Below are 12244 nucleotides of genomic sequence, written 5' to 3'. Positions count from 1 at the left end.
TTGAATTTCAAGAAGTCATTGCTTCTCTATCACAACTCCGATTACATCTCCTTCAGTCATCTTATGATGCCTTTGAGTGTCTGCCAGAGCGGCTGCTTGTTCTGTAGCCATGCGCCGTCTTGCCTGGCTTCGTACTATTGACATGGATCCTAATCTTTAGGACCACTTGGCTAATATTCCTTGTGCAGGCAATGACCTCTTTGATGAATCTATCAAGGCAGCCACCAAGAAATTGTCTGACCATGAAAAATCCTTTGCTTCCATTGTCAGACCTAAGCCGAAGTCAGCTCCTGCCAAACCTACACGTCCTCCTCCTATAGAAGCGTTTTGCTTCGAGGACGGCTCCTTGCAATTGCCCTCCTCCTAAGAAACAGCAGCCTCAGAAGCAACAAAATTCTCAACCTTCTGCTGCACCTAAGGCTACTCAGCCTTTTTGACTGTTTAAAACAGAGCATAACCTCCACCATTCTGACTCTGAATTCTTATCCCCCCTATAGGAGGTCGTCTCCATCATTTTTACCACCGATGGACGACAATTACATCCGATCTCTGGGTGCTCACCATCATCCTTCCTTGATGATGGTGAGCACCCAGAGGTCGGATGTAATTGTCTTCATTTCACTCAGGTTCCACCAGAGCTTCCTCCAAGAGAGTATCCTTCCAGCCCATCCCAGACCGCTCTTCTTCTTCAGGAAGCTCAAGCTCTGCTTAGTCTCCATGCCATCGAACCAGTTCCTTTGAAACAGCAGAACAGGGGGTTTTACTCCCGTTACTTCCTTGTTCCGAAGAAGACAGTCGATCTGCGGCCCATTCTGGATCTCAGGGCTCTCAACCAATTTTTGGTTAAAGATTTCGGTTGGGGAATCTGCATTATCAATACAGAGTGCTACCCTTCGGCCTAGCTTCCTCTCCCAGAGTGTTCACCAAGTGCCTGGTAGTGGTAGCAGCAGCTCTAAGGAACTATGGTCTTCAGGTATTTCCCTACCTCTATGACTGGCTCATCAAAGATTCAACATCTCAGGGGGTTATTGTAGTAACCCAACTGACTACCTGGTTCCTACCAAGTTTGGGATTCGAAATCAACTTTCCCAAATCCCAACTTCAGCCCTCACAGAATCTACAATTCATCAGAGCTGTTCTGGATACTATCCAACTCAGAGCATTCATAGAAACATAGAAGATGACGGCAGAAAAGGGCTACAGCCCATCAAGTCTGCCCACTCTGCTTACCCATCCCCTGTCTATGCCCTAATGACCCAATTTCCTTATCTTGACCCTCGTAGGGATCCCACATGGGTATCCCATTTATTCTTAAAGTCTGGCACAACAACGTCTTCCCGCTCTTCCATTTCAGCGAGACACATGATGGTACTCCTAGGTCACATGGCCTCCACAGTACACGTGACTCCTTTTGCCAGACTTCACCTCAGAATTCCTCAGTGGACCCTGGCATCTCAATGGACGCAGGGTTGCGACCCTCTTTCTCGCCACATAAGTCACTCCTTCCTTGAAGCAGTCTCTCTGTTGGTGGATGCTCTCTTCCAATCTCTCCAGAGGCTTGCTTTTTCAAACGCCCCCCCCCCCCCCCCATCAGAAGGTCCTCACGACAGATTCTTCAACCTACGCTTGGGGCGCTCATCTTGATGGTCTCCGTACTTAAGGCCACTGAACCAGTACGGATCGTCGATATCATATCAATCTGTTGGAACTCAGAGCTATCCTCAAAGCTCTTCACGTTTTTCAACATCTTCTTCACAACCAGGTAGTCCTCAAGAAGCTCTGAAGGTTTGGGACTGGGCAATCCGCCACAACACCTTCCTCAAAGCTGTCTATATACAAAGGGCGAAGAATTGCTTGGCGGACAACTTGAGTCGTCTTCTGCAACCTCACGAATGGACACTCCATTCCTCGTCTCTTCATCACATTTTCTCTCAATGGGAAACGCCTCAGATAGACCTCTTTGCAGCTCCCCACAACTACAAATTGCCTCTGTTCTGCTCCAGGATATACTCTCCTCACCGCCTTGAGGCAGATGCTTTTCTTCTGGAATGGACGAATCTCTTCCTCTATGCATTCCCTCTCATTCTCAAGACTCTGGTCAAGTTGAAGACCGATCATGCCACCATGATTCTGATTGCTCGTCAGTGTCCAAGACAACCTTGGTACTCCCTTTTACTTCAACTCAGCATCAGGGAGCCATACCTTCTACCAGTTTTTCCGTCTCTGCTCACACAGAGTCAAGGATCTCTTCTTCATCCCAACCTGCAGTCTCTACACTTGACAGCTTGGTACCTCTCAAAATGACTCCTCTTCAGTTTTCTCAATCTGTAAGAGGCGTTTTAGAGGCTTCTAGGAAACCTACCACTAAACAATGCTATCACTAAAAATAGACTAGATTTTCTAGCTGGTGTTTTTCTCATGATAAGGAGCCTCAACTTTCCTCCTTATCTTCTGTTTTGGATTATCTTTTGCACTTATCCTCTTCTGGCCTCAAGTCTACATCAATCCGAGTCCATCTCTATTCAATTGCAGCTTTCCATCAGCCTATTGATGGGAAACCTCTCTCTACTCATCCAGTGGTTTCCAGATTCATGAAAGGACTTTTCAATGTGAAACCTCCTCTCAAACCGCCTCCTGTGGTTTGGGACCTCAATGTTGTTCTTGCTCAATTGATGAAGCCTCCTTTCGAACCAATAGTCAAGGCTCATCTGAAGTATCTCACTTGGAAAGTGGTGTTTCTCATTGCCCTCACTTCTGCTCGAAGAGTCAGTGAGCTGCAAGCTTTAGTTACTGACCCACCTTTCACTGTCTTCCATCATGACAAGGTGGTCCTCCGTACTCATCCTAAATTCCTCCCTAAGGTGGTATCGGAATTTCATCTCAACCAATCCATTGTTCTTCCAGTATTTTTTCCAAAGTCTAATTCTCATCCTGGAGAATCAGCTCTTCATACTCTGGACTGTAAACATACTTTGGCCTTCTATTTGGAATGCACCAAATCACACAGAACTGCTCCTCAACTTTTTGTCTCCTTCGATCCAAACAAGTTGGGACATCCAATCTCTAAGCGTTCCATCTCCAACTGGATTTTATTTACTTATTTAGATTTTTATCCCGTCCTCACAGTAGCTCAGAACGGTCTACAAGCAAACATTCACAGTGGAGTACATTTGAACAATACAAAGACTATATAGTATTTTAAATACATTTGGACAATACAAAGACTATACAGTAGTTTAAATACAAGGACAATACAGTAATTTAAGTACTGGTTAAAAATGCACTGTACAGCAATTTAAGTAGAAGTTTCGAATGGGGAAGAGAGGTAGAGGGGAGGGGTATTTAAGGGGGGGGTGAGACGTAGACTGTGGTTGAATTTTAGTTGAAGAGGAGGGTCTTTACCGCTTTCCGGAAGGTCATCAATGAGTTCTGTCATCTTTCACTCAACCAATTTTTGATCCAGCCTGATGGCTGCTTGTATCTCATTTTGCTATGCCCAGGCTGGATTACCCCTACACAGTAGAGTCACAGCCCATAAAGTCAGAGCAATGGCAGCTTCAGTAGCTTTCCTCAGATCTACACCTATTGAGGACATTTGCAAGACTGCTACTTGGTCCTCGGTTCATACTTTCACATCTCACTATTGTCTGGATGTTTTCTCCAGACAGGATGGCCAGTTTGGCCAGACAGTATTACAAAATTTATTCTCCTGAATTGCCAACACTCCCACCATCCCATTCTGGTTAGCTTGGAGATCACCTATATGTGAGAATAGGCTGCCTGCTTGTCCTGGGATAAAACTTAACTTAAACTAGCCACCAGGGTGATAAGCTTTAAACAAGCCGTACCGCATGAGTTCCTCAGAATGCCACACGATTTTAACGTATGGTAGCTGTCCTCATAGGAACCTTTATAATATGCTATTTTTCATTCAATATATTATTTTCTTTTTTTTTCTTTTTTTTCAAGTTATAAAGTGCTTGTGCTTAATATTATAATATAATAGTAGCAAATGTAGCTGTTACTTAGCTTTGTCTTAATAAACTGGGTCTGGCTCAATCCCCACCGACGCGTTTCATTATTTCATCAGGGTCGGGGAAGGAGAACGCTGTAAAGAGCAAAGCATTATATTAGCTTAAAGTTAAAGAACCCAGCAATGTTAAAAATTTAAAAAATGCCACAAAGCTTACCAGAGCAGTATATTGTCTTAGCGGAATGCTAAATCCATAGTTAGTGAGCCGGAAGTGAGAACACACCGGCGGAATGGAGGCTAATAACTTAAAATCCTGGATCATGTGACTCAAAACTAGCCAATGCACGTAGGAGGCGGAGCCCGGCACGCTGATGTCATCCTTAGATGAAGTCGAGGCCACTGTAGTCTTGGGGCTGCAGGCAGCATGGTGTCGTCCTGGATCTGTACCTCTAAGATGGCCGGCGGAGGGGATTGGAGACCCTCCGCCGTTTCTGCCACTGTGTGCACTCCCGTGCTTGGCCCGGTCTGCGGGGCGGCCATCAGGGAGGCTTTCATGAAGCCGGAGAGTTTTAAGAGCAGTCTGCTCTATTGTTTCTGGGCTTCTTTAGGCAGCAGGTAAGCAAGGGTTGCCGCAGTTGCCGTTTGGGTTCCCGGGGGGGTCTTTACCGGCGTCGGGTGTGCCGATGGTGTCTTCCCTGCTGCTGGTGGGGATTTTTTCTCCTTCTTGTGCTTGTCTTCCCCCAGGTTTTTGAGCATATGCAGGCGGTTTCTATGAGCTCTTGGAGACATCTTGAGGCACTAGGGCAGGCGGCCATGAGGTGAGCCTCTCCGAGGCAGCGGACACTCACTTCGTGGGGGTCCGTGGAGCTCATTTTTCTCTTGCAGTTCTTAAATTCCGGTTTTGCTGTGTTTCTTTCTGCTTCCTTTGCCATTCTTTTCCTTCTGGTTTTTTTGTCTAATTTTTTTTTTTTTTTTTGTGGAGAGCTGTGATCCGGCCGTTGGGAAGGGCGGATGAACTAAACTGGATTATTGAGGGCCAGCACAGATATATATAGGGCTACCTGCACATGCTCAGATAAGGCTCCCAAAAGCTTCACCTGAGCTCTGGGAGAGCAATTCCAAATTGGGAGAATGTAGATGACATCACCAAAGTGTGGCTGACTTAGACTGCTTGTCCATGGAGAAGGAAAACCTCTCCGTTTTACTCCGGGACTGCCCAGAGGTTTTGTTTGCCAAGTAAGCTGTATCTCTTATCTTGTGAAGCCATTGTGATAAAGCCCCGGTAAAACTAACAACTTATTTAAAGCCCTGCTGTGCTCCATTGGCTGAAAAGCTCAGCTGATGCTAATAAGCTCCATTGAACGGCAGAGCTCTGAACGGAGTCAGAGCTGGAAACTGAACATTTTACTCTGCAAGGTTATCTGCGGAGCTTGTGATTGTATTTCCAAAGTTTGCTACTTTACTTGCCTGCTATGTTTATGCAGTTTTTGCTTTCATTGTTTTGGAATTTATTTTCATGGCATTTCGGTTTATTTGAACCCTGGTGAAGAGGACTATCTTTAAAGCAGAGAAAGTCCAGAAGAATGCAGTTGTATGCCATACTTGAACTTAAGGCCATTCTGACAATTGTATGATCTATTTTTACTTTGTGCCTGATTTATGCATACCCTAAGGGTGGCTGACGGTGTTCAGACCCTTTGCTAATCTTCAGGTTTAAAAGTGGGTTAAAGTGGGTTAAAACCACGAGCTTGCTGGTCACAAAAAAGTAAAAATTATAATAATAAAAAAGTCACATCTCGGAGGGGTCTTGACGCATGCGCAGACCATCTACAGATGGTCTGTGCATGAACAGGATCGCGTACTTGTAATCCGTGTGAGCCAGATGAGGGTGGTCCTCCGAACACCCTCATTTTAATTTTTTACATTGCTGAATTTGTCAGGCCTGCTAGGATCAGCCACGGATCGCCCAGGAAAAATAGGTTAGTGAATCTAGCCCTTAGTTTGGGGAGGGGGGTATCCCTGGTTCAGGCACCCCCGTCTGACAGTGCAGGCTGTCTCTTCTTATAGCACTGTTTTGTCTTTCAGGTTTCTAATGTTTCCTAGCCTGTTCTCTCATTTTTCATAGGTGCTGTTTTGCATTTGTTGATATGAGCAGAATTGATTTACTTGATGGAGAGTTCTCCCCGTTCCTCTCTCTCTTGTTTTTATCCTCTACAGATGTTTCTGGCTGCTTTTCAACTGACTGAGGTACTGGCACAGTGATGAGATATGAGGGGGAGGGGTTTAAGTCTTTGAAATTGAGACTTCCTACAAAGTCCTGGCAGTTAGAGGGAAAAAAACCTACTAGTCCCGGAATGAAGTGTGGATTTACAAGAAAGAAGATTAGCAAAGGTAAGAACCTAATCTTTTGTTATGGCTACAAAATTGAAGGGGAGAGAGTAATTCAGTCTGTGCATTAAAATTAAATAGCTGGATATAGGTGTGTAACTTTAAATGGATAACCACATGTCTTTGTCCTTTGGGCTTGAGCCAGGTGGACAGCTTGTCTGTGAATCCAAGTCCTGATGGAACTCCTGAGCTGATGGTATCTCAGCCTGGCTGTGCTTATGCAATCCTGCTGTGCCCCTGGAAACATACCCAGCCATATTTAGCAGAGGATGAAGTCCCATCAGCAGCCTGCAGGTGAGACAGATTGGGTTTGGGTTTGTCTGTATCTATAGAGAAAGAATATAGCTCATTGTCTGAAGTATAACTCTGTTATTAGTAGCAGACAAATGACTTTGCTCTGGTACTTTGCTGTCTGGACATGTTCTAATTTGAGCCAATGCAAAACTTCTGTTACCCCTGGACAAGAAGGCAGCATATTCTCACATATTAGTGACATCATCCATGGAGCCCAGTGTACTGTCTTTTTAAGCTTTACAAAGCTTTAACTTCCCACACCACGCAAGCACGAGTGCCTTCCTGTGCAACGCCAGCTTGTGAGGTCACTAGTTTTCCATTTTCCGCTGAGTGAAGAATATGTATTGAAACTTTGTCTAGTCGAGTTTGCATTTCCGCTTTGTATTTTTCCTTATTTCTTTCTTGTTAGTTGTTTTTCTTTTCAATCCTTGACAATTTCAAGTAAATTTCTTTATTTTCAATTTCGGAGCCTGTAGGCGTTTTGCAGCCTTCGTCTTTGCCGACAGTGTCGATGGCTTTTCGGCCTTCTTTTCGCTCGACCCATGCTGTTGATCTATCCTGCTGAAACTGTTCATGATCTTCCAGGGCTAAAAACAAAACCGAACAAGAAAAAAAAAATAATGCCTTACCAAAGAATTGGTTTTTATTCTTTTTATTCCTGCATTTTATTTTCTATATGAAGATGTTAAGCCTGAAATCGGGTACCTGGTAAGTTGGATTTCTTCTCTGGACTGTTTCCTAGCGGTACCAGTGCATGGACTTCGACTTCTTTCATCAACATCATCAAGTGTCATAGGCATATCTCACATCGAGTCTCTTGATGCACGACTCTTCTCAGTGCCATCGATTCAGAAGGCTGTTATTCCGAAGTGCACTTCTTCTTGAGGTTCCCAATTCTTTGACACTCTGCTGCATCTTTAGTACCAGGTGAGCAGTATATGGTACCAATGCCACCTTTCCACAGATTGATCGTCTGAGTGATAGTGCTACCCAATTCACAATTCAAATCGATTCACCGATTCGATTCAGGTGAATCGATTCGAATCTATTCAATTTTATTTTATTTTTTAAAAACGACCTCCCAATTCAATGGCTGACCCTTCCCCTGTGCCTTCCTAAAGCAGGAGCTGCAGTGCTGCCTCTTGTTGGCCATCCGCTGCTGCTCCTGCTTGAGGGGGGAGGGTTGGTCAGAAAGGCCTCCCCAGTTTGCAGGCTCGCTGGTGTTATAGCGATCCCTGCAGCTGCCCGTGGTTCTCAGTGCTCTGACGTCAGGGGCAGGATCGCGGCAGAGAGAACGTGCCACTGAGGACCATGGGCAGCTGCAGGGATCGCTATAACACCAGCGAGCCTACAAGCTGCCCTATTAACGATAAGGAGATAAGAGTTGGGAAGGTGCAGGCTGCGGAGGGAGCAGGCGTTAGTTCACGGCGGGGGGAGGAGAAAATGTGCCTTCGGCGAGGGGAGCAGGCATTCATTTGCGGCGGGGGGAGCAGGCTTTCGCAGCGGGAGCAGGCCTTCGCGGTAGGGAGGAGGATGAAATGTGCCTTTGTGGGGGGGGGGGGAAGCAGGCATCGTGGAGGGAGCAGGCCTTCGCGCAGGGAGGAAGGGAGAAAGTGCCTTACTGGGGGGAACAGGTCGTCATGGTGGTGCCTTCAGGGCAGGGAGGCAGGCCTGTGCAGAGGGAGGAGGAGGAAGGAGTAAGAGAGGGGAGGGGAGATGCCAGACCTAGGGTGAAGGGAAGAGAGAGAGACCAAAAAGAGGAGGAGGAAAGCAGAGGAGATGTGCTGGACTAATGGAAAGAGGGAGAGGGAGAGAGAAATGCAAGACCACTAGGGGAAGGGTACAAGAGGAACAGATAACTGTTCTAAAGTAGGTGGGCAAGGTGCAGGATGGCAGGAGCGATAGTAGGAGAAAGCCTGTACCTGGAGCAGGGGATACAGGAGGTAAGGAAGAGAGAAACTGGATATGGGGAGAGATAAGATGCTGGGCATGGAGGGAGCATAGGAACAGGGACACAGAAGAGAGATGCTGGATGAAAGGGTAGATGAGAAAAGGAGAGATGGTGGATCTGTGGATGGTGGGGTCCATCGCTGCAGCTGGGGGGGGATGGAAATGAAAAAAAGGAAAGATGCCAGACCTCCAGGGGAGGAAAGAGAAACAGAAGAGGAGGACATAGATGGAAGATGGATGGTTAGCACGGAGAAAGAAGGAGAGCCTGATCAGAAGACAACCAGACCAACACGACTGGAAAAATGACCAAACGACAAAAGATAGGAAAAATAATTTTATTTTCTGTTTTGTGATTACAATATGTCAGATTTGAAATGTGTATCCTTCCAGAGCTGGTGGTGGACCCTAAACGTGAGCTAAGATTTAATAGAGAGAGGAAAAGTATTTTTTGTTTGTTTATTTTGTTTACACCACAGGACCAGTATGGGTAGGGAGAGGGCAAAGGGGGTGAAGAGGCTATAAATTAAACCCACCAGGATGTTTGAAAAAACCACCCAATTGGGCAGGAAAATCGAATTGAATTGAATCAAATCAAATTTTTTTCCACTGAATCAGGCAGCACTACTGAGTGGTATCAATTCCCTTAGGTACAGGAGAGCACCAACATCACCAGTGTCACTGGCATTTTCAGCATCGAGTCACTCGATGCATGCCTATCATCGTAATCATCAGTCATCGATGCAGATCGACACCTGTGGCACCTACCATACCAGCTTCATAGTCCTTAATACTGGTGCAATCTCTCACTGTATGCAGAGCATCTATCTGGTGAACGGCTGGCCATCGACTTAAAATAATTTTGGCCTCAATTTTACCTTCTGTACTGACACAGCTTTAGCATCGATCTCTGCTTGGTACCAATCCATTCTGAGTTGTGTTATCTACCTGCATCAAAACTTAGTACCGATGCTATGTTTACCCTGGTACCATTGCTGCACCTGTATCTTCAGCGATCGGTACCAGTGCTTTCATTGTCTCCCTCGGTATTGACCTAACCTCAGTAAAATACAATCTTGTCCTGGCAGTGAGAAACCGCATTATTAGCTTTGCCAGATAATGACCAGCTTTAAGCTAGACAAATGGTTCGTGGTTCGCAAATCGTGAAATCACTAATTCGCGGTATGCTCAGACTGCCTCTTCCTGTACTAAAGTCAGGCTACACCAATCAGGAGCTGTGTGTCAAAGCAGCTCCTGATTATTGTAGCCTGACTTTAATAACAGGAAGAGGAAGTAGGAGCATACCATGAGTGATTTTCTGCACCCGCCGGCGCCCCAGCTGCCCTCTCCTGCTTTTTGACAGGCGCAAAACCACATTTGCAGTTTTTTGAAATTCACGGGTGTTCCTGGAATGGAACCCCCATGAATTTCAGGGGATTACTGCCCCAGCCATTGAAAAAAATATGAAGAAGACACCATTCGCTTTACATTAGTCTTTGCTGATTAAATCCACTTGGAAGGCTTCAGCTTCATCATCTATGCTACTTCACCACCAGGATGTGACTGCTGCACTATGGTTAAGTTTGGATGCCATCTTTCCCAGACCTATATGTTGGCTAACAGAGTTCTTTTCAACAACTCTGTCATTTTATATCAAACAGGTCATACAAAACTTGACTGGGTTCAAATAGTATATGCCTTTTCTTTGCCTGCCAAAATTTCCAGACTTCAGTCGACTGCGAAAAATCCATTATAGCTATAGATTTTTTTCATAGTTGAACAATCAAGCCTTTTCACAGCTGAACAATCCTGCTCTGTATCTGCTTCCACCAAGAATCCATCAGACAGTAGAATCAACTTATAAAGATGGCTCTCCCAGTGTACCCATCATAAGAGCTTGGCTTCTTACCATGTCAAGCTTCTGTACAGAGAGATCCACTCGGGGCATAGAGCCTGTTAAGCTTGGATCTTCTCATCTGTTGGGCAACGGGCTCCACTCTGGTGAAGCTCCTATAAGTGGATTACTTTGTTTTCACAATTCTCCTCTGCTACAACTGCTCACAACTTTCCGCATGTTCCGCATGGTTTTTCTGTTGTAGTCTTTTACTGTGCCTACAACGCACCTCATTCGGCCATTGAATTTCAATGAATCTCTCCGGGAGGTTTTTACATTGCCTCTTCCCAGTCTCACAGCTGTTATGTTTTTCGGCCAGAAGGTATCTGTCCCCATCGCCATGCCTCCACTGGCGCCTTCCTTTCTTTGGAATTGGACTGATACCATCAATGTTACGATCTTTATCAAATAGATCAAACGGGATGTTTCACCATTCTTTGAGATTTCTATATTTCCCTTAAAAAAAAAAGACAATAGAAGAAAACTTTAATTCCTTCATTATTCTAATGAAATTGGAAGTCTGGAAGTTTCAGTAGGGGAGGAGAAGACCACTAACACACCCTATTAAGGATGATATTATACTTTCCAAATCTCATTTGTAGTCATTTTGGTCTACCTGGAAAATTTTTATTTCTTGCATAATCCTCTGATTATTCCTTAGTACATTGCTTTATCCCAGGACAAGTAGGCAGCATATTCTCACACATGGATGACGTCACCGACGGAGCCCCGATACAGACACTTTAAAAGTGCATCACCACTTTAAGACTTTAGAAAGTTTGCAATAGCCTGCAACGTGCAAGCACGAGTGCCTTCCCGCCCGACACAGGGTGTATGTCTCCTCAGTTTTTTCATTTCTGCGGAGCTAAGAAGTCGTGTTTCAATGATTGTTAAACTTTTCATGCCTTCCCCCTCTCACGACTTTCTGACTTTAGTCAGACCTTTTTTTCTTTAGTGGTGTTTTCTTGTCATTAAAAAGAAAAAAAAAAAAAAAGAAAACGACAAAAATTAGCTTAGTTTTCCTCATTGTACATAACATAATAGCAGATTTCTAGACCGCATAATGCAGTTAACAAAAGATTGTGCTATGGGAAAATACAGAGGTTTGACTCGGCGGGGCCTCTTTGTTCACCTTAGCCTCCAACTTCAATTTCGCTGAGGTGCTGTTCCCGTCCATGTCAGGCCGCTGACTGAGTTTCTTCAAGCGATGTTGTGTTCGAGGAAAAAGAACAAAGAACCAGCGTGGCTCACTTTAGAGGTGAAGGAAGCAACCAGAAAACTTTGTTTAAGGAATGGAAAAGGTCAAAAACAGATGAAACTGGAATAAGCACAAACAACATTAACGCAGGTGCCATAAGGTGATAAAAGGGGCCAAAAGAGACTAGGAGGAAAAAATAGCCAAGGAGGAGAAAAACTTCAAGCCGTTCTTTCAATATATTAAGGGGAAACGACCCGCAGTGGGACCTTTGGATGACCATGGAATAAAGGGAGTGCTAAAGGAGGACAAAGAAATCGCAGCAAACTGAACACATTTTTTGTGTTTATTTACCGAAGAGGATATACACAGCATATCGGAACCCATCAGACTATATGCTGGCAACGAAGACGGGAAATTGACAGGGTATATTAGTGAAAGGAGGAAGATAAAAAATGGAATTGCTAGGCTAAAAGATGCTGGGAACAAATATGTGGAGAGTGATGAGGAGAAAGCAAATGTGCTAAACAAATACTTCTATTCTGTGTTCACA

The 12244-nt window shown here is 44.9% G+C and overlaps 1 protein-coding gene across 10 annotated transcripts in view; it reads left to right on the top strand.

Moving 5' to 3' along the window:
• Window positions 1–12244, top strand: part of ITFG2 (integrin alpha FG-GAP repeat containing 2) — a 131024-nt gene that overhangs the window by 44201 nt on the left and 74579 nt on the right. For all 10 annotated transcript variants that reach the window (XM_033951952.1, XM_033951949.1, XM_033951945.1 and 7 more), the window contains one exon: window positions 6507–6655. In XM_033951952.1, the coding sequence (XP_033807843.1) occupies window positions 6507–6655 (149 nt within the window). The remainder of the gene's footprint in view (window positions 1–6506; window positions 6656–12244) is intronic.

Source organism: Geotrypetes seraphini, chromosome 7 (assembly GCF_902459505.1).
Source record: "Geotrypetes seraphini chromosome 7, aGeoSer1.1, whole genome shotgun sequence".
Taxonomy (NCBI): Eukaryota; Metazoa; Chordata; class Amphibia; order Gymnophiona; family Dermophiidae; genus Geotrypetes; species Geotrypetes seraphini.
Note: the sequence above shows the minus strand (reverse complement) of the source record. Positions and strands in the feature narration are given on the sequence as shown.